The sequence below is a fragment of the Eleutherodactylus coqui genome, chromosome 5 (genome assembly GCF_035609145.1).
Source record: "Eleutherodactylus coqui strain aEleCoq1 chromosome 5, aEleCoq1.hap1, whole genome shotgun sequence".
Taxonomy (NCBI): domain Eukaryota; kingdom Metazoa; phylum Chordata; class Amphibia; order Anura; family Eleutherodactylidae; genus Eleutherodactylus; species Eleutherodactylus coqui.
The window spans coordinates 59,229,070-59,256,986 of record NC_089841.1 but is presented as its reverse complement, the minus strand read 5'-3'; the positions used below and the strand labels follow the sequence as shown (position 1 = coordinate 59,256,986).

The window sequence follows — 27,917 nt, the reverse complement described above, 5'->3', positions numbered from 1 at the left end:
TTGGATGGCAACATTTTTACAATCAATTTCTGAATTTTTATGGTAAAAAAAATCCTCAGCTCAGTGCATCTGTATGCTATATTTGTGTCCTATCGAAACCTTTTTCATTAGCCTGATGAAGGGTCAATAAGAAGAACCCGAAAGCTCGCTGTAACATCATGTATTTTGTTAGCCATTAAAAGGTATATCTACAAGATTACCTGGTTTCTCAAACTTTTGACTGGCACTGTATATATTGTACCTTGTCCAGGCAGTGAGGAGAAGGAGGAGGCAAATGACACGGGCATTCTCTCTCTCTTTGATGTGCTTGAATTCCGGTGTCATGCATCGCCCTGTTAGGCCCTGTGCTAGGCATAACACAGCATATTAGGTTTTATGAAGCATTCCTTCAAACAACAAAAAGCCCTGGCATCTAAATATGATGAAAATCAGCAGCAGCCACTTCACACATTGCTTCTGGATTGTTTTCTGCTTCATTTAATTTTTAAACATACCGCTTGTAATCTACTGATAAACCTCTAAGGATGTACATTTCAGAGTGTAAATTCAAGTTTCTATCTCAGAATTTATTTCAGTAGATGAGAGAGAAGGAGGAGACATGAATTACTACCTCACTGCTGAGACATAAGAAATTTCTAGCTAATGAAGTCCTGTGATTACAGCAGTATCAGCACGGATTCAAGCAAGCTGTCTCTCCTCTGCAGTGCGAAAGGGTAGTTAGGAGAAGAACAAAGTGTTATGTGAACAGGTAGGCTTGTAACCGGAGTGGCCATGGCCGGGCTACAGCTCCACTATTTGTAACATGGCAGAGTGTCCCAAAACATGTATGTATACACACTTCAATAATGGTTATCTATGCCCTTTTTTTAAAATCTGAACTTGAAATATGGCAGCAATATGTAGTATTATATTGTCTCCAAAGATGCTTGATTGCTAAAGCCACCATGTGACCGACAGGAAAAATAAAATGGTTGAGGCATACTTGGATTTTGAACACCAATGTTGTTCGTGCTTCAGTTTGTGTCTAGATGTAAATGGTGATCACCTAATGCGATTGCAGAAGTCAAACATATCTTACAGCTATGTGTTGATATCTATACAAATCTAGTACTAAAGCCTGTGTGCAAATATTTTTCATGTTGAAGTGTGTATACATTTTTGGGACACCCCTGTATGATAAAGTAGGAGAAAACTTGAATTATTTCCTCACTGCTGTTATAAATAAGAACTTGCTAGCTAATGAAGTCCTGTGATTATAGCAGCATCAGCGGCCTTTCCTTCTCTGCAATGTAAAAGGGATTTAGGAGTACAACAAAATGTTACATGAGCTAGATGGCTTGTAGTTTGAGTGACCAGGACTAGGCTGCTGTTCCACTATTTAACACGAAAAACAATGATAACTTCCTGTTAGTGAATTAGGAAGGAGGAGGACAGGGCTGAAGCACCCATGAGTGTAAAGACTTCACCTGGGTGCTGTACATGAGGTGTAAAAGCACGAGGGAGTGTTTATTTTTCAGTGAAGAACCACTTTAATGCCACGCAGCCTTTGTCCACCGCCAAGTGCGTATGTGAAATGACAATCAAAAAAAACCCTCTTGAACTGAAGCCATGTCTCTGAATTAGTTGTGACTACGGACAGAGTAGACTCATCACATTCTCACAGCAGGTTCTTCAGGATGTGGTCCACGGCCTCAGGAAAACTGGCGCAGGTCAGATGAGGCGCGGGATTGATTTTGGCCTCATCGCCTGCCCTGTACTTTCCTGTTAAGGATAGAAGATAATATTCAAGTTACTTTACATCATGTGCTCTACCAGATAACGCCAAATTACACTTCCCATCGGAGCTTGTCACAAAAGACTACAGCTCTGGCGGCATCACCCCATCTAAAGCTTTTGCTGAAATGTCCCTTCCTCTTATAACCTGCAGTCAGGGGACATGGCAGCCCTCCGACTACGCCCTCCACCTCAGGCCCTGATCTGCCGGCCATGCAATCTCTCTGGGGCCTCATCTTGCTGCTATAGTGGATATTGCTCTCCTGCCCGAACCCTAGAGTAGGTCCATCATAGGAGGATTCAGTGGAGAGTGTATGTCAATACCAATGCTACCAGTCCTAGAGTGGCGCTGGATGACTCGTGTCTCAACAAAAGCTTCCCCCTCACATTAGTGTAATTTATATCTTGTCTAAGAAATCTGACTTCCTGGCAGGCGCGTGCTTGCACACAATTGCTGCAGTGTAAAGCATGCGGGAGGCCTATAGGGTCAAACTAAGACTCCGATGGAAGAAGAGGTGGATTACAAAAGACTCCATTTAGATGTAGCCTTGTTCTTATGAAGCAGTCGTAAAAAGCATTTGATAGATACGTACCAGTTTTCACTAGTATCCCCAACATGCCAGTGTCCTGCGCACCCCCAATATCATCCCGGCAGTCCTGTATGAGAGGGAAGAAACATCCTAATATATAAAAAATATATATATTTCTGCAGATAAATAGTAAGTCTCGTCTCAGCAGAGGTCCACAGAGGCCAACTGGAAAAACCATACCCAGTATTGGATATGGGCCCAATCATAACGGACCGGAATGAAAGTCAAAATCAGACTTGTCATGATGATACAATGTCAGGTCAATATGGCGCATCATCACGCACTTGTGTAGGCCTGAGCATGGCTGCCGGATCTTAACCTGGCCAGACAGCTGACTCCATAAATCGGCTCGTTCACCATTAGTAGGCTTGGATAAGAGGTTATTACCAAGTGAGTCCACAAGAGGGCAGTGCAGCATTTCAAATGCTTTGACAAGGTAGTATACACACACAAATATAGCAGATTTCACAGAATTCTGGCTGCACAATGCACACTGAAATTCATAAACCAGATAGAGAACAATGTAAGTGAATGGGATTTTAACGAACTCTATTCATTCGCAGCGGAAAATAGTCACGCTGCAGATCTGATGAGCTGGAGCATGCTCTGTTGCAGAAAAAAAAAGTGATGGATTTTCAACGTGGATTTAATTTACTGCAATAAAAAGAGAAATGTACGTCCGTGTGCGGATTGTGGTGTGGAGACGTTATGATACATCGTTCATACCCTTGGATGGTCCACAGTATCATAATGCATTACCAGCAGGTTTACACAATAGCGCAGGTCAATCTACTGTTCTTCGTTGCCCAGTAAGTTGTAGTATTCCAGAAGAGTAAAGCGCTTTCACACGGTTGGAATTTTTCCGGATTCTCTACTATATGCTGCGGTAATATCTGCACGCTGGAAAGAAAACCTGCTGACGACTCCACATCAAAATCTGCAATCAGACTTGTGTATTTTGGTGCAGAATTTGCAGCTGTGGATTAATGTGTGGATCTGCAGTACGAAATGTGGAAAATTCCGCTTGTGTGAAGGGTCTCTACAGGGCTTATTCACAAGGGCATATATTTTTTGTGCGGGTGTTGCCCATGTAAAAAAAAACAACAACAAAAAAAAAACCGGTTACATCCTATTTTAGTCCCTTTTAATGGACCAGAATCGCCCATTCAAGTCAATGGGTGATGATTGTGCAAAGCTAACTGTAAAAACTGTAGATGAAGGACATCCATGAGTGCTCCGTTTTTTTGACTTTTTTTTCCTATTTTTCGTGAGTTAAAAAAAAAAAAAATGGCTGACACACGGATCATGCATGGACAAAAAAGACAGAAGCAAGCAAAATGTAGGGATGTAACATGTGCATTAACATCGGTCCTTTTTTTGTTATTTTACGCACCAGAATCAGACACACTCCTCTGAATAAGGCCTTAAAAGGAACATGGCACCAGGTTTCACCCTCCTACATTGTTGGCAGGCCACTATTGGTCATGAAGAAACCCCCCAAACATGTGGCTATTATTGCTCATCAGCCCGGCATATCTTACAAATTGGAGTTTTAAAAAGTCCTGTATTGTATACAAATGACTTTTAGAGAGTCCGGTGGGCGTTCCTAGGCTGTGCCAACCACCTGAAGAGTTTGTTGGAAGCCAGAAGCAGCCCCCTCACTTCGACTGCTGTGTATTAAGACCCCCTTCGTCAACCACAAGCAGTTCTTAGTCTCACATATGGGCCGCACATCCTGCAACTGGCGCTTACATGGTTTGTTTCGCTGTGCTGCCGGCAGACCCATCGGACTCCCCTCTGCACGCGCCTCTTGCTCTAATGTCCGCAATATCAGCTTCTTCTTGTGGATTACGTATGGGACATCATCTATGCCAGTGATAGGCAGAGGGGATGGCTTACAAAGAATTCTTTGGGTGATTGGCACGTTCTGGGCATGAACGGAGTGGAAGGAAGTCATTGGCATAAAGCGCAGAAGTTTTAAAAACTATTTCAAAAGTTCTGTGAGGCTAATGAACAATAATAGCCACATGTTAGAGGCATTTCTTCATGACTCATAGTGTCCTGCAAATACTTGAGAAGCGTCACACCTAGTGCCAGGTTCTCAGTAAGTGGCAAACCCAGTTCTGCTATTTCTCCAGGTAGAAGAACAATTTCATACAAGTTATCAGCAAGGGAGTTGTCCTTAAAAGGGGTTGTACCAAGATTGCACTGTGGAGACTCCCGCCAAGCTAGAGATCGGGGCTCCCATGATCCCCGGCCTCCTCACTACAGGGTTACTGCACCTTTCGCAGTGACGATGAGACTGAATGGAGTGCTGGCCGTGCAAGAGCACCATTCACTTTCAATGGGGCTGCAGAGATACACCAGAGCGGCACCCACTTGGGTATTTCCATCAGCCTCATTGAAATGAATGGAGCGCTGACCACAATTACTTGTCTAACGCTCCCCTTCATGCCGACGTCACTGCAGGGGAAGAAACCACCCCGCAGTACAGGCACAAGGAGTCTAGTTCTGGAGATCCGTGGGGGTTTCGATTTAGTGTCTCAGACTACCACCAATGCATAGTGTCCATCTGGAAGACAGAGAAGCGGTACGGCCATCTTGCTTTGGCCAGGACCAGAGGATTGCTTTAAACTATGTCACTTACATCCCCTATCATGACAGCTTCTTCTGGGCAGCAGCCTGTGCCCCTCAGGGCTTCAAGGAAAAAAGTCTTTGCAGGTTTCCCCACCACTGTGGCTTTTGTGTCTGTTGCATATTCCAAAGCTGTGACGAATGGTCCGGGACCCAACGCTAAGCCGTCTTTCTTCTTGTAATACCTGGCCTTGTGTATGGCTATGATGGGAGCGCCATCCAGCACCAGTCTGGAAAGGAATGATGGAGAAGGTTAAAGGGGCATTGCCGAGGCAAATATATTTCATAGTCTTCTAGGCTAAAATCGGATATTGGCAGTAATGCTTTATTCTCCCTGCAGTGGGCGCTAAAGGAAAAATCAAACACTTGCTGCCAGATTACTCAACAGACCATAGCTTATAACTGGGGGTTTTAGCAGTCAAGGACCCGTCTAACAGGAAGGCATTGTGCAAACTAGACGTTATAAGAATCACAGATGGACATCCTGGGAGCTGCAGGGTTGAAGCAGAAGCCTGATAAGATGGCAGCGCCCGAGAATACAGACATTGTACGCGCTAATCTTTATGATCCCGGCGCACATCAGATCTCACAATACAGCTGAGATAAAAACCATGTGCCTATCTGCTCAATTACGTGCAGCAACTCATGTAGATCAGTAGCTGCCAACTGTCTGTATATACACTGGTAGAGTCTGAGATTAGTAGCGCATGGTACCTAAGAAAACACAACAAGTGAATATAGATATAGCAACTCCAGTGAAATAATGAACCCCCACACTTAGGTAAAAAAAAGATAAAAGTATGAAAACTGCCGCAAAAGGAAAAATGAAAATCGTATTCCCCCTCACTTGAGAAACAAATCTTCTTTCCCTTTGCACCACTTCTGCCCCGCGCCTCCCTTTCACCCTCATTTATAATACTAGTAATTATTAGGAAATAATAGTACCAGTGTTTCTGGTGGCGCAATGCGCCACACAGCTCTGCTACATGCACGTTACACACACAGCACTGCTACATACATTGTTCATCCCATACAACAGGGATCAGAAGCAGCACCGCAGAGATGAAGGCTCCGCCATGCTCCGTCCCCGATCACATGACGGTGATCCTCATCCCGAGTGAATGACTTACATGCTCAACCCCTGATCACATGACAGTGACATCATCACGTCCTGCATCCTTGTGCAGATTACGGCTGGACTACAACCCCTCTGCGGCCTTAGTTGCTATGGAATACTAACGAACACCTAGCCGGACAGCAGCCATGCCCTTACAGGACCTGTGATGATGTGGCCATCATGTGATCGGGGGTAGAACATGTAACTCCCTCACTGGGAATGAAGGACCTTTGATGACATCACCATCATGTGATCAGGGGCGGAGCATGCAAGTCACTCACAAACCCACTCACGCACGGACGGACGGACAGGTCGTCATTAATAGTTTGATATGTTACGTGCCATTTTTAACTTGAAACATAAGGACTACTGGAAAGTTTAGTTCTACAGCATCAGAAGTTGCTGCTTCTCCTTCTATTTAGGCTTCTATAGAAACTAGCTGCAGGCTGAGAGTTAACTGCATGAAAGTAAAGATGAGATGTTAACAAGTAAATGCAGCAGTTTTATTGTCTACCAGGAGATAAAATGGATGAAATTGCTTCAATAATATGTTTTACTAATTTTAGTGTCAATAAATCTAAATTTGGTCAACGTTACATTATTCCATCCCACAGAGTCCAGTAAAAAAAGTATATGTTACGCTATACTTTTTTAAAAATATGGTAGCCTATGGATGACGGATGGCATTCTATGGTATCTATCACAAGCATCCGTTAAATGTATACATCATGAGCTTTTCATGACTTATCAATTAAAAGGTTGCTGTTTTAGCCTATGGGTAATGGATGTGTAAAATAGATGTCTAACAGTGGCATCCAAATGATATATTGGCATCTGTTTAATGGACAAGTCCTGAAAAGCTATTAAAAACTTATGATGTACAACCCCAAATCTAATTACCGTATATACTCGGGTATTAGCCGACCCGAGTACAAGCCGAGTCAATAGGTTTACCGTTTTTTTTTGTGGTAAAACCTATTGACTTGAGTATAAGCCTAGCTATACTCAAGTAAATACTAGGTAAAGAAAAAATGCAATACTCACCTCCCAGCCTGCGTCTGTGTCCCCGGCACGATGGTCTCCCCGGCGGTGCGGCAAGCTGCTTGAGACTTCTCCCTGCTCGGCTTTGAATTCCCCCTCCGTCAGTGCTGTGTAAGTAAACTCTGTGATTGGATCGAGCGCCAGCCAATCACAGCCGACGCTCAAAAAAACAATCACAGCCATTCAGTGATGTCATTCATTGAATGGCTGTAAACGATCGAGCGCTTACTTACACAGCGATGACGGCGGGGAATTCAAAGCCGAGCAGAGAGATGACAGCGGGGACAATTCTCAAGCAGCTTGCAGCACCGCCTGGGAGACCATTGCGCCGGGGACACAGACGCTGGCTGGGAGGTGAGTATTGCGGTTTTGTTTTTTATTTGTTTTTTTTACCTCACTCGAGTATAAGCCGAGGGGGGCTTTTTCAGCAAAAAAAAAATGTGCTGAAAAACTCGGCTTATACTCGAGTATATACGGTAAGTTGGGGCGCTGTGTAAAATGTAAATAAATTATGGAAAACAAAAAAGCAATGATTTGGAGATCTCATTTAACCATATTTTATTCACAGTACAACATAGAACATATCGGAAGGGGAACGGAAAACATTTTTCCATTTCATTTTAAAAAAACGAACTCCTATTTAAATTGATGGCAGCGACACATCTCACAAAAGTGGGCCAGGACTATGTCTACCATTGTGTAGCATCCCCTCTTCTGTTTACAACAGTCTGTAAGCATTTGCGAAGAGAGGAAACCAAATTTGGGGGATGAATGTTGTCCCATTCTTGTCTGATGTAGGATTCTAGCTGCTCCAACAGTTCTGGGTCGTTTTTGTCTGATTTGTTTCATAATGTGCCAAATGTTTATTATTGATGAAAGGTCCAAACTGCAGGCGGCCAGTTCAGCATACGCCATACTGTAGTGATGGATGCAGTATGTGGTTTAGCCTTGTCTTGCTGAAATATGCAAGGCCTTCCCTGAAAGTGATGTTCTTTGGACGGGACCATATGTTGTTCTAAAACCCCTATATACGGCTCAGCATTGATAGTGCCTTTCAAGAGGTATAAGCTGCTCGTGCCATAGGCAATAATGCAAACCCATACCATCAGAGAGGCAGGCTTTTGAACTGTGCACTGATAACAAGCTAGATGGTCCCTCTCATCTTGAGTCCGCAGGACCCGACGTCCATGGTTTCAAAAAAGCAATAAAGTTTTGATTCATCGGACCACAGAACAGTTTTCCATTTTGCCTCAGTCCATTTTAAATGAGCTTTGGCCCAGAGAAGACGCCGGCGTTTCTGGATTGTGTTGCTATATGCCTTCTTCTTTGCATGATACAGCTTTAACTTGCATTCGTGGATTGCACGGCGAACTCTGTTCACAGATGATGATTTCTGGAAGTATTGCTGACCCCATGCAGTGATTTGAGTTGTAGATTCACGCCTGTTTTAAATGCAGTACCGCCTGAGGATCCATAGATCTTCAGCATCCAATATTGACCATCGGTCTTGTCCCTTGTGCATAAGAATTTCTACAGATTCTTTGAATCTTTTGATGATATTATGTACTGTGTATGATGGGATATTCCAAGTCTTCACTATTTTACATTTTGGAGCATTTTTCTGAAATTGTGCCACAATTTTTAGATGCAGTTATTCACAGATAGGTGAACCTCTGACCATCTTTGCTTCTAAGAGACTCCGCCTCTCTAACGTGCTCTTTTTATACACAGTCATGTGACTTAGTAGAAAATTGACCCTCCAGCTGTTTTTATATTAGTAGCACTTATTTTTTTAGCCTCGTTTCACCTTTCCAAACTTTTCTGAGATGTGTTGCTGCCATCAATTTTTAAATGAGTTAATTTTTTAATGAAATGGATAAATGTCTCCCGTTCACCTTCTGATATATGTTATATTGTAAATAAAATATGGTTATATGTAGAGATGAGCGAACGTACTCGGTAAAGCACTACTCGTCCGAGTACCTCCCCGCTCGTCCTGAAAGATTCGGGGAGCGCCGCTGCTGACAGGTGAGTTGCGGCGGGGAGCAGGGGAGAGCGGGCGGGAGAGAAGGAGAGAAAGATCTCCCCTCCGTTCCTCCCCGCTCTCCCCTGCAGCTCCCCGCTCCGCGGCGCTCCCCGAATCTTTCAGGACGAGCGGGGAGGTACTCGGATAAAGCACATTACTCGGACGAGTAGTGCTTTACCGAGTACGTTCGCTCATCTCTAGTTATATGAGATTTCCAAATCATTGCATTCTTTTTGCTTTACAACCATTTACATTTTACACAGCGTCCCAACTTTTTTGGAATTGGGGTTGTATATTAAAAGGTAAAGTTCCCTGGTGCAAGCACCGAGTCATGACTGACTCCCAGGGTGACGTTTTTGTTGAAGACTGTTTTTGCGGGGTGGTTTGCCATTGCCTTCCTCAGTCATCTTTTACCTTCAGCTAGCTGGGTACTCATTTTACAGACCTCGGAAGGATGGAAGACTGAGTCAACCTTGAGTCGGCTACCTGAACCAAACGGGGATCGAACCTGCAACCCTGTATTTCTATTGCTCTAACACTCTGTGCTACACGCGGCCCATATTAAAAGGATCCTATATTAGAGTACTTATACACTGAGCATCTATCGTTCAGATAAATGCTCAGAAAAAGTATTACTTTTACACAAGGCGATGATTGTTCATTAGTTCGCCGACATGTTACTTTTAGGTGAAAATCCCCATGCTAATATGTTCGCAAGTTGTTTAATTACCAAAAATACAAACGACTGTGACTTTATGCCAGAAGACTTTCCATCAACCAGCGACTATTTTTTAGATAAGCTGGAATGAAAGGACTAGCGACTAGTGAGCAAGATATAGTTCATGACCGTGTTGGTGGTCGGGTTTACACAGAATCGTTTACACTCTTTCAAGCAATTATTTGTCCGTCTCGTCAGAAAGGTAGGGCACCAATAAGGTGATGGAGGAAGCATGGAGGTTATTACACAGGTAGATGGCAGTAAGACCATTGACCCGGGCAAGACTGGGGTTCACTCTGCCCTCATAGAGGAAGGAAAAGATGTGCATGATGCAGCATATAAATTATAGACCATGGCAATGTAACTGCGAACAAGGTTTTATCTCACCTGCAGATATGGGGATGATAAGATAAGAGCAGCAGGCAGATTAGATAGAACTAGGCCTGATGTCCCTGCCCTGCATACTGATGACCTCCCTTACTACACACTGTACGGGCACACTAAGAAGTGTGTAGTTAGTCAAGAAGAAAGCATTTGCGGTTATGACAATAAAAAAATGAAAACAAAAAAGTGGTAAAAAAATAAAGCGGTTTGTGCCAAGAAGTTAACGCTTCCTCATATTTAGGTATACATACATCATAGAGCAGAACCCTCTGCACAGGGCCCCCTTCTTTCCTAGACCGAAGAGCCAATCTGTAAGAGGGGCTCCCCTCCAGTGGTCCTTGGATATACCAACTGCTATTCATCTATAATATTATATGTCCACTGCAGGGAAGATGCCTGGCTGGCTATGGCTACTTCACTCAGCCGTTGGCCAACAAGAATCGGGGCGATTAGCTATTTGCCCCACTCTGATAAGGAGTTGGGTATGTATGGCCACAGCTCAGTCCGTTATGACATCACTGTAGGTTGGAGAAGCATCCCTGCAGTGACGAATAAAATGGTACACAGGACCCCCGTTTTTGGGATTCTCAGCATGAGACCTCCACTGACCAGCTGAGTAAAAGAAGTTCAGAATCGTACAGGCAGTAGGATATACAACATCGATTACAAAGCAAGACACAAAGTCTCACACTTGATGGTCAATAAAGGATCTGTCAGTTAGAGAACTTTATAACATCATCTCATTAATTGGTTCCACCTCTAAAGCTAAACACTCACACGGGCGAGCACGATATCATTCCATGAAACCCGGCCTAATGTTGCGCATTTTACCTGCAGATGCAATGCACATGCACATGCAGAAACGCCTTGCATCACTTCAGAAAAGCAAATAAAAGAAAAAAAGAAGCATGCCCTATTCTGCTGAGATTCTTAGACCAGAATCCTCCATTCAATTCGATGGGTGCATAAAAAAAAACAAAAAAACGTAACGTACCTCGGATGGCATGCGAATGCGTTCCCTTTTTTTAACATGTACCTATTGACTTCTGTGAGCGTTTTAAATTACATCAGTTGGGCTATCTTCCATTTTTTCAAGCACATGAAAAACAGATTGCGTTCGGATGACATTCGCGTGTTAAACGCACAAACTAGTATAAAATGCACATCTTACATGTAAAGAGCAAAATCTGTTTGTTTGTGTTGTATATAAATCCACAGTTCTGTCCGATTTGAGTGACATGTCGCATGAGCGTTCTTCAGCCCCAGGCGACGAATACTGGCGGAATTAAAAATCGAAAGCTCATCGACTTCTTCTGTCATGTTGGTTGCTAATAACAACCAATCACAGCTCAGCTTTCATTTCTTATACTGCGGAGGTTAAATGAAAGCTGCGCTGTGCTTGTGATTTTCTTTTGGACAGCTTTCATAAGGCCTCATGTCCACGGGCGGATTGGATTCTGCATGGAGGAGCCCGCAGCGGAATCCGCCCCTGCCTTCCGGCCGAGGTTTGTGGATGTGTGCAGAAGAACAGTACGTTTTTTTTTAACTCCTGCTTTCCCATGGAATCCGCGGCCTGTCCACAGTGAACCCTTAACCGTTCAACTATTCCAGAAAGGCCTCAGTAACTCACTCAGCTCTGCTACATCTGTCCCCTTTAAGTGAAAAAAAAAATGAAGTAAAGCGTCTGTACAGCTGACAGATAATTGGGGCATGGCCGTCGTCTTTATGTGTGTTCCTTATTAAAGTCGCAGCGCGGATGGAGCCGCTTTCCGCACGTTAGCGAGTCCCTCTGGAGCAAGGAGGATTAATCTGTTAAGAAGTAACCAGCCAATTACACGAGCCATAAAACGCAATCAGGCCAGGACTCACCTGAAGGCCTGATTCATGCGCTGGTAGTTGAAGTGTTCTGGAGCTAATCCTATCAGCACCGCGTTGGGACTGTCGGTGGCGATTCCTGCGAGCGGAGAAGAGAGAGGTCACAGCCGGAAGACTCCGCCATAATTGAATTGTACGCTGCGTCTAGAATTTAGTCATGCTTCGATACGAAGCCCAAGGAGGAAATTCTCATCAATGCAAAACCTTTAATTCTCGCTATTAAAATACCTGTCCTCTCTTCTATCTGTACGGCCGCCATTACATGACAGGATGCGGCAGAGGTTCGGGAACGCTTTCCTTCCCGCTTCTCAGATGAATTTACCCCGTTTACAGATTTATGGGATGGATTTTTTTTGCCGTGTGTAGATTTGCCCCTAAATGGTAACTGAAGCGCATTCTCCATACGTGTGCCGCCCGGACTAGATTCCGACAGCACATCGATTCACAGTAGTCAAGGTTCCCAATTCTCAGAGTTTTTCCAGGTGGACGCACGGGTTGTATGAAAAAATAAAATAAAAGAATTAGTATATTTACGCTTAAATGACAGGAATTAGGTCCTACCTGTTAATTCCTTTTCTTGAAGTCATCCTGACAGCATACACTTGGAGGTTGCCTGCTGGACACCTGTTGGGACAGGAAGCGGAAACTACAAAAGGCAACTCCCACCACCGGCTGACCAGTGTGTGCCAAATAACTACAGTGACCCGGCTTTGCTTAACCAATCATTTCTAATATGGAAATCATAGTACAATACGTTACTTCATGTAAAATATAACCGAAGGGGAGGGAAAAGCCCCTATGCTGTCAGGATGACTTCAAGAAAAGGAATTAACAGGTAGGACCTAATTCCTGTCTTCCCCTCGTTATCCTGACAGCATACACATGGAGGAATACCAACGACCAAGGGCTTTAGGGAGGGACCACTGCCTGTAGCACCTTCCGCCCAAAGGCCATATCCCGGTTGGCCCCCAAATCCAGGCGATAGTGTTTAACGAAAGTATGTGTGCTCGACCCGTGGCGGCTCTGCAGATCTGGTCGGTTGTCGCCTGGGCTCTCTCCGCCCAGGAACAGGCGACCGCCCTAGTGGAATGGGCTCTAACGTCGCCCGGGAGTGGGATCCCCTGGGATCTGTACGCCTCTTCTATGGCCCTCCTGACCCAACGCGCTAAGGAGTCCTTAGTAGCGGCCCCTCCTCTGCGTGGACCTTGAAATTGAATGAAGAGGTTGTTAGACTTCCTGAAGGAATGTGTGAATTCCAAATACTTCAGGACTGCTCGTCTAACATCTAAATTATGGAACCTCTGTTCCGTGGTATTACGGGGTTCCTGGCAGAAGGAGGGAAGTACTATACGCTGTTCTCTGTGAAAGTCTGTGAGAACTTTTGGTTGAAAGAAGGGGTCAGGCCTGAACTCTATTTTATCTGGGAAGGTGGTCATGTATGGGGTCCTAATCGAGAGGGATTGGATCTCCCCGATCCGTTTGGCGGATGTGATGGCCACTAAAAAGGCAACTTTGTGGGGGAGGATCTTTACTGATAGATCTTCCAGGGGCTCAAAGGGGTGTGCGCAGAGGGCCTGCAAAACAAGGTTCAGGTCCAATGGGGGCATGGTTTCTCTTATAAAGGGATGGAGTCTGACTGCCCCTTTCAGATATTTCTTAATTAGCCTATGGTCGCCTAAGGGGAAGTCGAAGAAGGCCCCAAGGGCGGCCACCTGGACCTTAAGGGTACCAGGTCTTAGCCCCATGTCCAAACCATCCTGTAGGAACTCCAATATTTTGTTAATGTCGGGCTGTTGGAGGTCATGTATACTATGCCCCAACCACCTAGAGAAGGTATCCCACACCCTGGAGTATATTTTTCAGGTGGATGTTTTGAGGCTCTCACATAACGTAGTGGTCACCCCCTCTGATAGGCCCCGGCTCAGGTATTTTACCCGCTCAACTTCCAGGCCGCCAGTCTGAACTGTCGGACCTTTGGGCATATCAGGGGACCCTGCTGAAGGAGGTCGTCTCTCTGCGGCAGATGTAGAGGCGATCCTGTGTCGAGAGAGCGGCCAGGAGCGGGAACCAGGGTCTCTTGGGCCAGAATGGGGCCACCAGGATAACGGAGCCTGGGGACTCCTGAATTTTCCTTAGGACTCGAGGAATCAGGGGGATAGGTGGGAAGGCGTATGCAAGGTCCCAATCCCAGGCCTGGGATAGTGCATCTATTCCCAGGGAGCCCCCGTCTGCTCCCATGGAGAAAAACCGGGGACACTTGGTGTTCTCCCGAGAGGTGAACAAGTCCACCTTGGGTGTCCCCCATCTCTCTAAATTTAGCTGGAACGCGTGTGGATGTAGAGTCCACTCCCCGGGGTCTATCTTCCTGCGGCTGAGATGGTCCGCCATGGAGTTCTCTGAGCCCCTTACGTGGTACGCTGTGACGGAAGGTGTCCGCTGCTCTATCCACCCGAGAACTTTTGCCGCCAGGTCTTGGAGTCGGGGGTTCCGCGTGGATCCCTGGTGGCGGATGAGGGACACAGTTGTTATGTTATCTGAAAAGATCTTAAAGGGGTTGTCCCGCGCCGAAACGTTTTTTTTTTTTTCAACCCCCCCCCCCGTTCGGCGCGAGACAACCCCGATGCAGGGGTTAAAAAAGAACACCGGACAGCGCTTACCTGAATCCCCGCGCTCCGGTGACTTCTTACTTACCCGGTGGACCGCAGGGCTTCTGTGCGGTCCATTGCCGATTCCAGCCTCCTGATTGGCTGGAATCGGCACGTGACGGGGCGGAGCTACACGGAGCTACACGGAGCCCCATTGAGAAAGCAGAAGACCCGGACTGCGCAAGCGCGTCTAATTTGGCCATTAGACGGCGAAAATTAGACGGCAACCATGGAGACGAGGACGCCAGCAACGGAGCAGGTAAGTGAATAACTTCTGTATGGCTCATAATTAATGCACAATGTACATTACAAAGTGCATTAATATGGCCATACAGAAGTGTATAGACCCACTTGCTGCCGCGGGACAACCCCTTTAATGTGTCTACCCCTGATCTCTGTCTCGAGGCCCCGAATGGCCTTCCAGACAGCGCAAAGTTCTTTGTAGTTGGAGGATTGAGCAGCTTCCTCCCGGTTCCAGCCCCCTTGGACGTAATGATGGCCTAAGTGGGCCCCCCAACCAGTTGCACTTGCGTCAGTAAAGATGGATACTGGGGATGCGGGGTACCAAGCCGTGGCTCTGGCAAGGTTAGAGATAGACATCCACCATTCCATGGAGGATTTTATCTTGTAGGTAAGGACGACTTTCCGATCCAGGGAGGCGGGGGATTTATCCCAGTTGTTTAGGATAAAGTCTTGGAGGGTTTTACAATGTAACTGGGCCCAAGGGACTACCTGATGCAAGAGGTCATGAGGCCGAGGACCCTCATGCCTCTCCTAAGGGAGACTTTAGTGGTTAGAGAAAGTGCCCGACACTCATCCTGGATCGTTTTTTGCCTTTCTAGGGGAAGGGATGAGCACTGATGGTGTGAGTCCAGAATCACTCCCAGAAATTTTATTTATTTATTTTTTTTCTTTCTGCTCGGGCAGAAGACTGGATTTAGAGGAGTTGATGATCCAGCCTAATGACTCGAACAGACGGAGTGTGAGGTTGACCTGGAACTGGAGTTCTGAAGCCGATCCTGTTATGATCAGGAAATCGTCGAGGTATGGGACAATCAACACCTTGTCAGTGCCGCCACCATCTCTAACACCAGTTTGGAGAACACCCGGGGTGCGGAGAAAATCCCGAACGGCAGGCACGTAAATTGAAAGTGAGAGACAGAGCCATCTATCACCAGGGCAAACCGCAGAAACCGCTGGGAATCTATGTGTATACGGACATGGTAATATGTGTCCTTTAAGTCCACGGTGGCCATGACACTATCCGGCGCAATTAAGGGGATTGCTTACCGCACCGATTCCATTTTAAATCTTTGATACGTGATAGATTTATTCAGGAATTTCAGATTAATTATAGTTCTATAGGATCCATTGTTTTTTGATTAGGAACAAGGGGGAGTAGCACCCCTTGAATAATCCTTCTGCGGGAACCCGAGTGATGGCCCCTAGGGACAACAGCTCTTGCACCCCCAACTAGAGGGCCTGAGCAGACGCAGGTGACTGGCAGGGGGTGACTATGAACTTCCGGGGAGGAAATTTCAATTTTGTAGCCATCCGAGACTAGGCGTAAGGCCCAGGGATTGGAGGTCGCCTCGTTCCATCTAAGGGCGAACCCTTTCAGTCTACCCCCTACTTGTAGGATCCGGGAAGGCAGATTCTCACCCTTTCCGCCTTTGGGATAGGACCAGCGTCCGGTTTTCCCTTTCCCCTTGTATGCTCTAGAGGGAACAAAAGGAGGAGGATAGGAGGAGGAAGCCGCTTAAACGATTTCTCCGATGGTAGTCCCTGGCTCTTATCCGATGCCTTCTCTAGGAGAGTATCCAAGGAAGGCCCGAAGATTCTGTGTTCTTGGGAGGGCAGGGAACAGAGTCTATTCTTGGAGGCGTTATCTCCTGTCCAGGCCTTAACCCAGACAGCCCTCCTGCTGTGTTCGAGAGGGCTGCTGAACAGGCCCTGAACCTCACTGACTCCATAGAGGCGTCTGCCAGGAAGCCGGCTGCCTCTGGAGGAGGGGAAGGCAGCTGGAGATGTCCTCCCTAGAGCCCCTCTGAGAAATCAGCGTCTGGAGTTGGTCTAACCAGACTGACATAGATCTCGCCACAGATGTGGCCGTGATGTTGGCTTTGACGGTCAGGGCCGCGGTCTCCCAGGCCTTTTCCATCGCAGAATCCACTCTGGTGTCTAGTGGATCCCGCAGTTGGGAAATGTCCTCAAAGGGGAGGGCTGCTTTTTGAGACCCTGGCGACCGCCAGATCCCCCTTAGGGACGGTTTCTAGGAACTCGATATCTTCTGGTGTGAAGACCATCCGATCCTTGAATTCCTTGGACAGGAAGAATTTCTGATCTCCCTGTTTCCACTCTGTCAGGATCAGCTGTTTTAAAGTGTCATTAACTGGAAATGACGGTTTTGGCTGTGGTAGGAGTCCCCGGAACAGGCAATCCTGAAAGGATGGCTGCTGCGGCACCTCTTCCTCCACCTGCATGGTGCGCCGGACTGCAGTTAACAGCTGACCCAAGTCCGCCGATGAAAAGAAATACTTCCTTGTATCCTTCATGGGCGGCATGAATTCTGAAGGAGAATCGTCTAGGACCTCCTCAGAGTCTGACTCTTCCATTCGTGCCCGGGCGGCAGAGAAAGAGAGGAGAGCGAGGCTTCAATCTCCTCGCGGATCATGGATCGGATGTCCGACATGCCCGAGGAGCCCTCTTTGCGGATCACCTTCTCCGTAGGGTTCGCGCATAGTGGCTTGGTGTGGCCCTCTTCTAGCCGCCGCAAGCCAACTGGACATTTGCGCACTCGCTTTTTGGCCTCTCTAACCTTTTGTGCATCTCTGTCCTAAGAGACGGAGACAGCAAAAAGGACTTCCAGCACCAGATCCTGATGTCTCAATCCTCCCTCCCCGGTACTCCCAAAGCAGTCTACTCACCAGCAGGCTGCTTTCAGTGTCCTCTCTGGCTGACATCTTCAGTAAGGTGCAGCCAGGAGAGATGCAGAGGAATCCAGTCCTTTTAAATTTTCAAATTTGGCGCCGACACGCCCCCTTTAAGTGAGGCCCCGCCCCCCGTGATGCGGCCGCGCTGACGTCACGCCGCCGTGCCGGACCCGGGGGATACACCGCATACACTGGGACACCGCCAACGAGCACACTCGTGGGGACGCACGCCGACCAGTACACATGTGGGGACGCCGACCGGACCCGCCGCCTAGGAGACACACATGGCGCTATATGGAACGCTTCACGAATTTGCATGTCATCCTTGCGCAGGGGCCATGCTAATCTTCTCTGTATCGTTCCAATTTTAGTATATGTGCTGCCGAAGCGAGCACTTTTTTTTTTTTTTTTTTTTTCCAGCGCTGCTGGCATACCTCTCTAGACGTGGATCCCTGGAGACACCGGCGTCCGAGCCTGCAGGTACCGGGGCTGCTTCCTACCGGTACGACAACGCCACTGGGCAGCGTACCAGGGGAGGATTTTCCCACTGGGGGAACATTGCTGGGTAGATCCTGCGGGTGAGGGTCCCCTCGTAGGGTCTCACCCGCGCAAGCCCTGCCAGCCCGAACAGAGAGTCGTCCCCCCACGGGCGGACAGGCTGCATGGGAGTCTTCTTTCTTCATTCACCTCCAGGATACACCTGGAGGCCCGCTTGGACTGTCCTGTAGGGACAGGAAGACACTGGTGAGCCGGTGGTGGGAGTTGCCTTTTGTAGTTTCCGCTTCCTGTCCCAACAGGTGTCCAGCAGGCAACCTCCATGTGTATGCTGTCAGGATGACGAGGGGAAAAAGTATTAGAACGGGTTCCTTATTTTGTTTTGGACGTTTTGAGATATAATTTGTATCGTTTTGGATTGCAGGGCGCAGACAGTTTTGGTTGGCAGAGGGCAATTTTCTTATATTATTATTTTAATTTTGCTCAATTTTTTTTAAACTTATTTTTGTAACTTTTTTAACCATCTATGTACCATGATGTCACATCAGACCTCTGGGGGCCATTTAAATTGTGGGTTTTTTTTTCTAATATTTCACTCTTTCCCACTGTAGCTGGGGCATCTATAGGAGCCGCATCCATAGGAGCCCCAGTTAAAGGGGAAAGCATTCCCCTGTAGTGACAGTAGTCACTATTAGAGCTGATCTGTGTCTACTAAGACCCTGCATATCTGCTGTGGTATGGGGCACCCAGCAGTCATGTGATTGCTGGGTCGAATAGCAGAAATAACACTTCCACTTTCAACCTTCACTACATAGTGTTCATTGAGCGCTATGTAGCCTGCAAGACAGGTGGTTACGAACCGCTTTTACCTTCTCCTCTGGGTCCTCGGCTGTGACCAACAGTCAAGGATCCAACCTGCTACACTGCAGGAGATTTAATCCCATGCCGTATTTTTGCTATCGGGTGGGGTTAAAGCCCAGGACCAAGCACTGTAAATTTACGGTGCTTGATCCTTAATGGGTTAAACGCTCATGTGAATGTGCCCTAAGGACTCCTTCACATGAGTGTATTTGCGGCAGCATCTTGTGGAGCTCCACGAATCATCCTTCTCCTGGCTCTGCCTCCTCCCCTCTGATGTTCTAAAGTGCTGCTGTCAGCCCATTGGCACCACCACAACACAATTGCTGAGTTCTGCTACTGTATTTATGCTATGAGCTTGGTTCTGGGCAGTATTTATTTTATGAGTTTAATTTTGGTACTGTATGTACTGAGGCTAGTTCTGGTATTGCATTTATGTACTGAGCTTGGCTCAGGGGCTGTATTTATGTTATGAGCTTGGTTCTGGTATTGTATCTATGTACTGAGCTTGGTCCTGGTTCTGTTTTTATTCACTGAGCTGTTCTAGTGTTGGATCACACTGCTTAGGCAGCCATACTTTTGTGATCCAGCTTTACCAAAAGCAAATATAACTACAAAATGGCTGAATAATTACCTTCAAAATCCGGCAGTGCGCTATTGTCCACCAGCAACATGGGACGGACATTTTTTAGCTCCAGCAGGTTCCTCGCTGCAGTCAGAGATGTGAAGATCTCGTCCTCACTGATGTCAAACTGCAGCCTCCTAAGTCTCTCCAGCAGCGTCCTCTTACATTCCTTAGTTGTATTGGTGACAAACCGTATGGTGACCGGAGCGCTCCGCAATCTAGGCCAAAGAACATGGCAACATCACAGGATTACAAAAATATGGCCATTTTCTTTCAGAAACAGCTGCACGCCTGTCCAGTGGTTGTGTATGGTACTGCAGCTCAGCTCCAGTGAAGAAAATGGGCTGAGCGGCAATACCACACACAACCTGTGCACAAGTGTGGCACTGTTTTTGTAAGAAAACCACCATGTTTTTTTAATCCCTGTAACATAATATAACTTTACAATGGATGTTGAGTAACTTTGCAAATACTTTACTATTCTTGTGCCAGTTTTGAGTAACGGCATTTCTTCTCCGTTCACATTCAAAGCCCCTTTCAAAAAAGTTTGTGGCTGCCATTGGTGTATCTGAATTCAATATACAGTCATGTGACCTAAAAGCTAAGCTCTGATTGGTCAGCTGTCATCTCAGCCCCCACAATGCACTGCTCCTCAGCAACAAGAAAGCAGCTCAATTCTGAATGCGCCTTAGATTTAATTGGAGAAGAAAACATTATATAACTCAAAAGTAGAAAAGCAAAGAATTTAACGAGCAGCTGGACATTTTAGGTAGTTACATAGTGAGACCCCCTTACCTCTTCAGAGCCTCCTGAGCTCCAGGTATTGCAGTGTCCTCAATATGTAGGGTGCCACTGAGATCTACCAGCACAGCCTTAAGGGCACGTCGGGCAGCCATGCTACAAGATTAAGGGACAGATTTATACTTTATTTTTTTAGTTTTAATACGTATAATATTCCCATATATTACCCACATTATACCCAAATAACAGTACAGTACTACAAATAATGCAACTATTCCGTGCCCAAATATAAGAAGCAGCCATAACACTCCCGTATACATTAGTGCCAGTCAGTGTATATATACTCACATACCAAGACTCCTGGGATAGCCGTATGTAGGTTGGTTATGAAGTGGGGTCACCTCATGGAACAGCTTGGGACCGCCCACATCTGTATAAGTGGGAGGGGTTATCTTGTGACGGTGAACACCGGCCGGCGTGCTCATAGCAAGGCGACGGCGTCTGAACGAGGCGTGATAGTGGGAGCCAGACGGCTGGGAAGTTGTAGTTCCGAAGTTATGCAGACATTTAACATTCCTTGATCTGCAGTGTCATGTATGAACTGGGAATAAGTCATAGAAGACATTACCACCCGCAGTGGACAAAGCAATGGCCGCCCATGGGTGCTTAATGGTAGTGACCGGTCGGGTCTGGCTAGAATTGTCCATGCGAACAAACAAGTGACTGGCAGAAATCACATCCACATTCAGTGCAGGAGGCCCCGCGCACACATCCCGCAGTGCAGTGCAGGAGGCCCCGCGCACACATCCCTCAGTGCAGTGCAGGAGGCCCCGCGCACACATCCCTCAGTGCAGTGCAGGAGGCCCCGCGCACACATCCCTCAGTGCAGTGCAGGAGGCCCCGCGCACACATCCCGCAGTGCAGTGCAGGAGGCCCCGCGCACACATCCCGCAGTGCAGTGCAGGAGGCCCCGCGCACACATTCCGCAGTGCAGTGCAGGAGGCCCCGCGCACACATCCCGCAGCGCGGTGCAGGAGGCCCCGCGCACACATCCCGCAGCGCAGTGCAGGAGGCCCCGCGCACACATCCCGCAGCGCAGTGCAGGAGGCCCCGCGCACACATCCCGCAGCGCAGTGCAGGAGGCCCCGCGCACACATCCCGCAGCGCAGTGCAGGAGGCCCCGCGCACATATCCCGCAGCGCAGTGCAGGAGGCCCCGCGCACACATCCCGCAGCGCAGTGCAGGAGGCCCCGCGCACACATCCCGCAGCGCAGTGCAGGAGGCCCCGCGCACACATCCCGCAGCGCAGTGCAGGAGGCCCCGCGCACACATCCCGCAGCGCAGTGCAGGAGGCCCCGCGCACACATCCCGCAGCGCAGTGCAGGAGGCCCCGCGCACACATCCTGCAGGTCATTGCTTGGTTCTTTAGCTTTCATTGGATATGGAAGTAGAAGACCCACCAGAGGCCTCTGTTATCACCATGATACTGGAAACAGCACCTCAGCTCGGCTTGTGAGGTTACTAACTGGACCCTAGAGGAATTGTCAACATGAGTCACGGTAGAAGTTGTTTTAGACTGATGGTAGGGTTTATGTGTGTTGCAGACCCCATGAATCCATGGACCCCAGTTGTCAACAAAGCACTGTGCAGGCTGGTGGTGGTTCCATACTGGTGTGGGGTGCATTCTCATGGTATGGATTGGGTCCCCTGGTCTGCCTAAATAAGTCATTGATCGAGAGCCACTACGTTTCATTGCTTGGTGAGCATTTGTAGCCCTTCATGTACCCCACAATGATAGGATAATCCAGCAGAATAATACACCATGCCATTGGGTCAAAGCTGTCCAGAATTGTTTCGAAAAGTATTCTGGAGAGTTCCTACGAATGGTCTGGCTGCATGTTCACCTGACATGAGTCCAATCAAGCATTTATGGGATGTGGTGGAGAGGTCCATTGGCACCTGAGATCCTGCACCGAAAATACCACGGAGCACGGGTGGCCGAAAGAGATCATTGGCCCGCTCTACCTCCATTCACTGGACAACTACTGCTCGTGTGAAAGCTCAGCAGCGATAAGTCTTTGGACGACTGTCACCCTTATGGCCTTTTCAGACACACATATTGCGTATTTGCGCTCCTCCCATTGACTTCTATGCAGAAAGATAGAGCAGGTCCTAATTTTTGTGCATGACATCGATGGGTTCCATTCTCTGCGTATTGTACGTGTATAGTTTATGCACGCAAATCCTCCAATTGAAGAAGCCCTTACACCGAGCGAGAACTCGCTTACTAGTGATCTTGTTCCAGTGAATTGAATCAAAGAAACAAGCAACTACTGAGCCCAGTATCCTACAGGGGTCACGCGGGCCAGCTATGGCTAAAAAGAAAAAAAATAAATAAAAAAAAATAAAAAAAAATAAAAAAAAAAAATTCTCTCCTTTGAGTGTTTTTTTGGCTGATCATTGTCCCGTGTAAAGCCAACCAAAAAGGTGCTTTTAGATGTAACAAATAACATTCAAAAAATCATTCAAACGAGCGAAAGTGAATGATCAACATTCACTCTAAACACAAGCCAAAGATCAAACGCCGACAGATATAATTACTCACTTTTCATTCGTTGTTCATTTTATGCAGTCATATAAACCGTTGTTGCTCATTCACTAAACGTTCAGTTTAAACACCAATCATTCAATCTCTCTCATTCACTTATACAGCAAATGTGAAAGACTGAATGATTCTCGACGATGTATCTGCCTGTCTAAACAGGCTGCACAAGAGCAAACGAGCTAGCAGCGATATCATTCGCTCGTTCGAACGATATAATTGGCTCGTCTAAAAGGACACTAAAGGTTCGTTTAGAAGGATTGATTACTCTGCTCAACAGCATTTGTGCATCTGGCGTGCGATATATCAATTCTTATGGATTTTTGGGTGTAGAATCCAAATTTACCTTTACAGTCAGCTTAAAAACCATCACTGGATTGTGGGCTTGTCATTCTGTGTAAACGCTCCCGACTCAGCGCTTTACATAGGAGCTGAAGTGCTGAGCGAGAAGCCCGCGGTTTAGCGGTAAAGTCTTTCAGTGTAAACACTCTGCATGAGTGCCGCTGACCTTAGCGGTGACGTCAGCACTTGTGCAGTCGTTTACCCGACTTTTGGCTTGTGTAAAAGAGCCATAAGAGGGCCCTTAAGCCCCATTTACACGCAAAGATGATCACTCAAAATTTGTTCAAAAGTTAGGGAGAATAACAGTTTGAGCGATCATTTTGCATAAGCTGCTAATGGGGACTAATGCCCATTAGCAGCTTATTAGCTTCATTTGTATGTAAGTGAGCCTCCCTGAGCTGTATGCAGATAACAGCAGGTGGTCTGTTATCTGCATACATCCCCTTTGTTCTGCCATGGGACTGCAGCTGAAAACAATGTTATCAGCGCTCCCATGGAGAATCACAGCATGCGCTCCCTGCCATCAGCTCTCCGGCCGAACTATGGATTTTAAACTCAACTAAAAATCCTTGTTCGAATTAAAAGCAAACGACGGTAGCATTTATACGCAACAATTATCGCTCAAAAGCCACCGTTTGAGCGAATTTCGAGCGATCATCGTTGCATGTAAATGGGGTTTTAGAATGGACATGTAGCAGGACAAGATAACAGGCTACCTCCATTTTTATTGTGAGGGGGCTGAATGCAATTAATCTTTTTCCCTCAAACAATGACTACACATTCTTTTCTGACAAGGATCTGATACAAAGTATCCCTGTGATTGTTACATTGTTTCTTCCTCCATTGCTGGACATTAATTAGATTCCTTTGTTGTCCAGATAAGAAACCTTTCCCTGTAATTTGTGCAGAGATTCTTGTGACTATCTTATCAGCGCTGATTAGGAGCCCCAGTTATCTGTCTGCGTCATCTTCCTTATCTTCAGTGTGACCTTGAGAGGCTGCACAGAGCATAAAGGGTTAATAAGCTGTCACCCATCAGCCATTGTGACAAGTGCCTTATCGCCAAAGCTTAAAGAATGTCAAGGTGAAGGCTGCATTCTTGTCCTTGAGAGCATGTGATCCCGATGCCAATCTCACCGCACCCGCCGCCTACAGAGACTTCCATCCTGTTGGTATTTGATGTCGCTACATTCTTGGACCAGATCATTAGGTGCGCAAAATTGTATTCGAAATAAGATGCATTGTAGCTCGTGGGGTCTTAGGAGGTTTCATTTTTTAGGATTATTGCAGAAATTACATTACAGCCCTATTGTGCCACCAAACACTCACATACGGCACGTAAGTGTGCACTGTGAGCTCACAAGATCATATAGCACAATACGGGCTCATTCACATGGACATATGCCATTTTGGTCCGTGAGAAGTGGACTGATTTCACTGCCTGTGTACGTTGCATGCATTTTGTTGCACATGTATTTTTCTTTATATCTGTGTAAGGGCTCACTCAGACAAGCGTTTTTCTTTGCGCACCTATGTACGCAAAAAAAAAACCACAGCAAGACCACAGCTCCGTGCCCATTGCTTTCAACCCCTGCAATGATTTTCGGGGAAGGGCTTTGAAATGTAAGCCCTTCCCTGAAAATCATCCCTAGCTGCTGGAAAAAAAATACATCACCTCTCCGCTGCTGTCGGGGCTCTGGTGCGTCTTCTAACTGGCCTCCCCGACACTCTTCTGAAGCTTCTTCTCCTTCCGGGGATTTAAATATCCCCGCCTCCTGAAAGGTCTGTGTCTGATTGGCTGAGTGCTCAGCCATTCATTGAATGACAGCTGAACGCTGCATATGATTGGTCATAGTGCTCAGCTAATCATTGAATTCAACGAAAATTGCCCACCAGTAGTCTGGCGCAACTGAAAGAAATAGACCTTAATTTTTTTTTTTCATTAAATGGGTATTCTGGTTACGGGAAGTTTTTTTCCCACCACTGAATGGGTGAAGACTGATAGATCATTAGGGGTCTGACTGCTGGGCCCCCCACTGATCCAAGCAATAAGGGTTCCATTTTTCCCGTCCTCCTCACATCTGGGTGGCTTCTCCCACCCGCTGAAAAATCTGGTAAACCTTTTTGAAAAACACAGCGCACACTTAAGACTCTGGTGACGACCGCACTCAGGGTATATCATAGGGACAGAAAAAGACAAAGACTTTAGTGTAATCTCCCATTGATTTCAGTGGGCTTTTCAGAATTCTGTTAGTTTCAGCTCATTTCCGTCTGGTTTCGTTTTTTTCACTGAAATATTAGTGTAGTCTGCTGCGCTTTTTTCCATCCAAAACGCAGAAACCTGACAGAACGTAGCCCGTTTTTGTTTTTTTTAACATTTTAAATGGAGACCAGATGCAACTAGAAAGCCTTCTGTCTGTATCCATTTGGGCTCATTCACATTCCGTTCTAGCATTTTATCCGCTTAGGCCGCTCTCACATTAACCACTTCTTACAGCGCTGAGCGCGGCGTTTCAAGTACCGTGCTACACACCTCCATTGATTTCAATGGGGCCTCGCCGACCAGCATTCAAATGTGGCGTTTCTAATACTGCGATATTCGAACACTGTCTGTTCTATTTAATGGGTTTTAGCGTTAAACGCACCTCATCACCCATTGTCATGATGGGTGCATAAAAAAAAAATCGCTGTCAAATGTGTTCGAAACTTCTGTAAAACGCAGCCTTTGGACCGCGGTGTTTTACTGATGGTATATACGCGAGTGGCCTTAAGACTCATTCACACAGCGTATTGTGCAAGCAACATGCAGTGAATAGCGCATTGGTTTCAAGGAGTTTTTTCACTTGCCCTTTTTTTCATGCGATGTACGATCATGTGATAAATGCATGGCATGTCCTATCTTGGCGCGCATCACACATTGTAGACGCCAACTGAAATCAATGGGCATATTAAATTTGCACAATTTTGTGTTTTCACAATCGGTGTGATTTTGTGTATTTATTGCAACTCCTAGGCTGATCCAACACTCCCCAATTTATGCTTTGCAGAGTATGGATCATCAACTAACAAGATAATGGAACTACAAGTCCCAGAATGCTGCCTTCTAGATCTTGCATTTTTTACCCATCCCTTCCCATTTCTCTTTTTTTTAATGCAATCAGCAAATGCACTGGAATAAATACACCTGCATGTTATAAAGTAGCAGTGCAAACTGATAATGCATGGAAGCGAAGCTGGACGGCACACAAGTCATACAACTGTGCCTTACCTCCTCCCCTCTGCCACTGGAGCCCGTGTGCTGGCAATACGCAGGTGTCCTTAATAAAGCCTGTTCTCTTGTAATGATGCTTTACCACTTTCTACAATCAGGCAATCATTAGGGCAGCCTAATTCAAAGAGGCCCCAGGGCCTTGTGATACAGGAAGTTACTGCTGTGCGTTCCACGCCTCCATGCTGCAGTCATTGCTGTGTATATGGGGAAGGGAAGCGTGGAACGCATAGATTAATAACAAGCTATGTCTATTCAGAAAGTGTAGAACTACTATTACCAGCATTCCCTGTGAGGAAACACGGGTATTTTTAGCTTTACACCTCTTGGAGAGCCATAGAATTTGCATCAGTGACATGATAGTTCAATAATATAGTATACACCTAATATATATTATACACCGAGCAGGAGAGGTGGATAACACCAGACATCTCATTACAATGGCGTTCGCTCATTTGACTGCTATTACACGAGCGGCAGCGGCTGACGCTAGTCCTCACGGTTTCCAGACAATTACTGGGCTAACCCTGCAAACGCAGCCCAGCAATCATGTAATAGCACCCTTAGGCCTCCATCACATGAGAATATGCAAATTTGTGCGCACATAACGTTACATTTTGGCCGAACGAGCAGTACTTTTTTGTGCGCACTGATTTAAATGGCTAATTCACCTAATGAGTTCTAGAGGTGTTCCTTTTCAAGCGGAATTACGCTTTTCCCTCTGTATTGAGTGCGCATTTACACCCTCCCACCCATTGACATCTAATGGGCCCTTTAATGCGCAAATGCACGGAAAAGTAGAAAATGCTGCGTTTTTTTGCGTGACTGAAATGCGCAGGAAAACAAACACGTGAATGAACTCATTGAAATAAATGGGTTCTATCCTTTGCGTATTGCGAGCGCAAATACCTCCGTGTGAATCCGGTCTTAGGGTCCATTTAGAAGAGCAGATATCTCGTTGGAACGAGCAAATACAATCAGAGTTCGCTCGGGCTCGCTGCTCATACCGGCAGATGCATCGTTGGCTCGCTCAAACGAGAAATTGATCACATTCGCTGTATGAGTGACCGGGAACGACTGAAGGATCGGTAGTTAAACCGTACGATTAGTGAACGAGCCGACGACGGGTTTTATGCCAGTATAAAGATAAACGATGAATGAAAAGTGAACAATTATCGTTTGTCGTTCGGTCATTAGATATGTTTAGACTAAACAATTAGCGTTCCCTCTCGCTGCATGTTCTATTTTTC

At 46.5% G+C, this 27,917-nt stretch overlaps 1 protein-coding gene and 1 non-coding gene across 2 annotated transcripts; both read right to left on the bottom strand.

The window, feature by feature from the left end:
* Nucleotides 1-253: 253 nt before the first annotated feature.
* HDHD2 (haloacid dehalogenase like hydrolase domain containing 2) lies at nt 254-26,705 on the bottom strand. The gene is made up of 7 exons (XM_066602595.1): nt 26,668-26,705; nt 20,510-20,611; nt 19,724-19,932; nt 12,153-12,237; nt 5,011-5,227; nt 2,367-2,430; nt 254-1,761 (listed from the first exon to the last, which is right to left on the bottom strand). Exons 2-7 carry the CDS (start codon nt 20,608-20,610, stop codon nt 1,658-1,660), a joined length of 780 nt encoding a protein of 259 aa, XP_066458692.1. The 5' UTR covers nt 20,611; nt 26,668-26,705; the 3' UTR covers nt 254-1,657.
* LOC136630963 (U6 spliceosomal RNA) lies at nt 18,025-18,131 on the bottom strand. Its single transcript, XR_010792967.1, has one exon. It is a non-coding gene; the product is annotated as a U6 spliceosomal RNA (small nuclear RNA).
* Nucleotides 26,706-27,917: the final 1,212 nt, after the last annotated feature.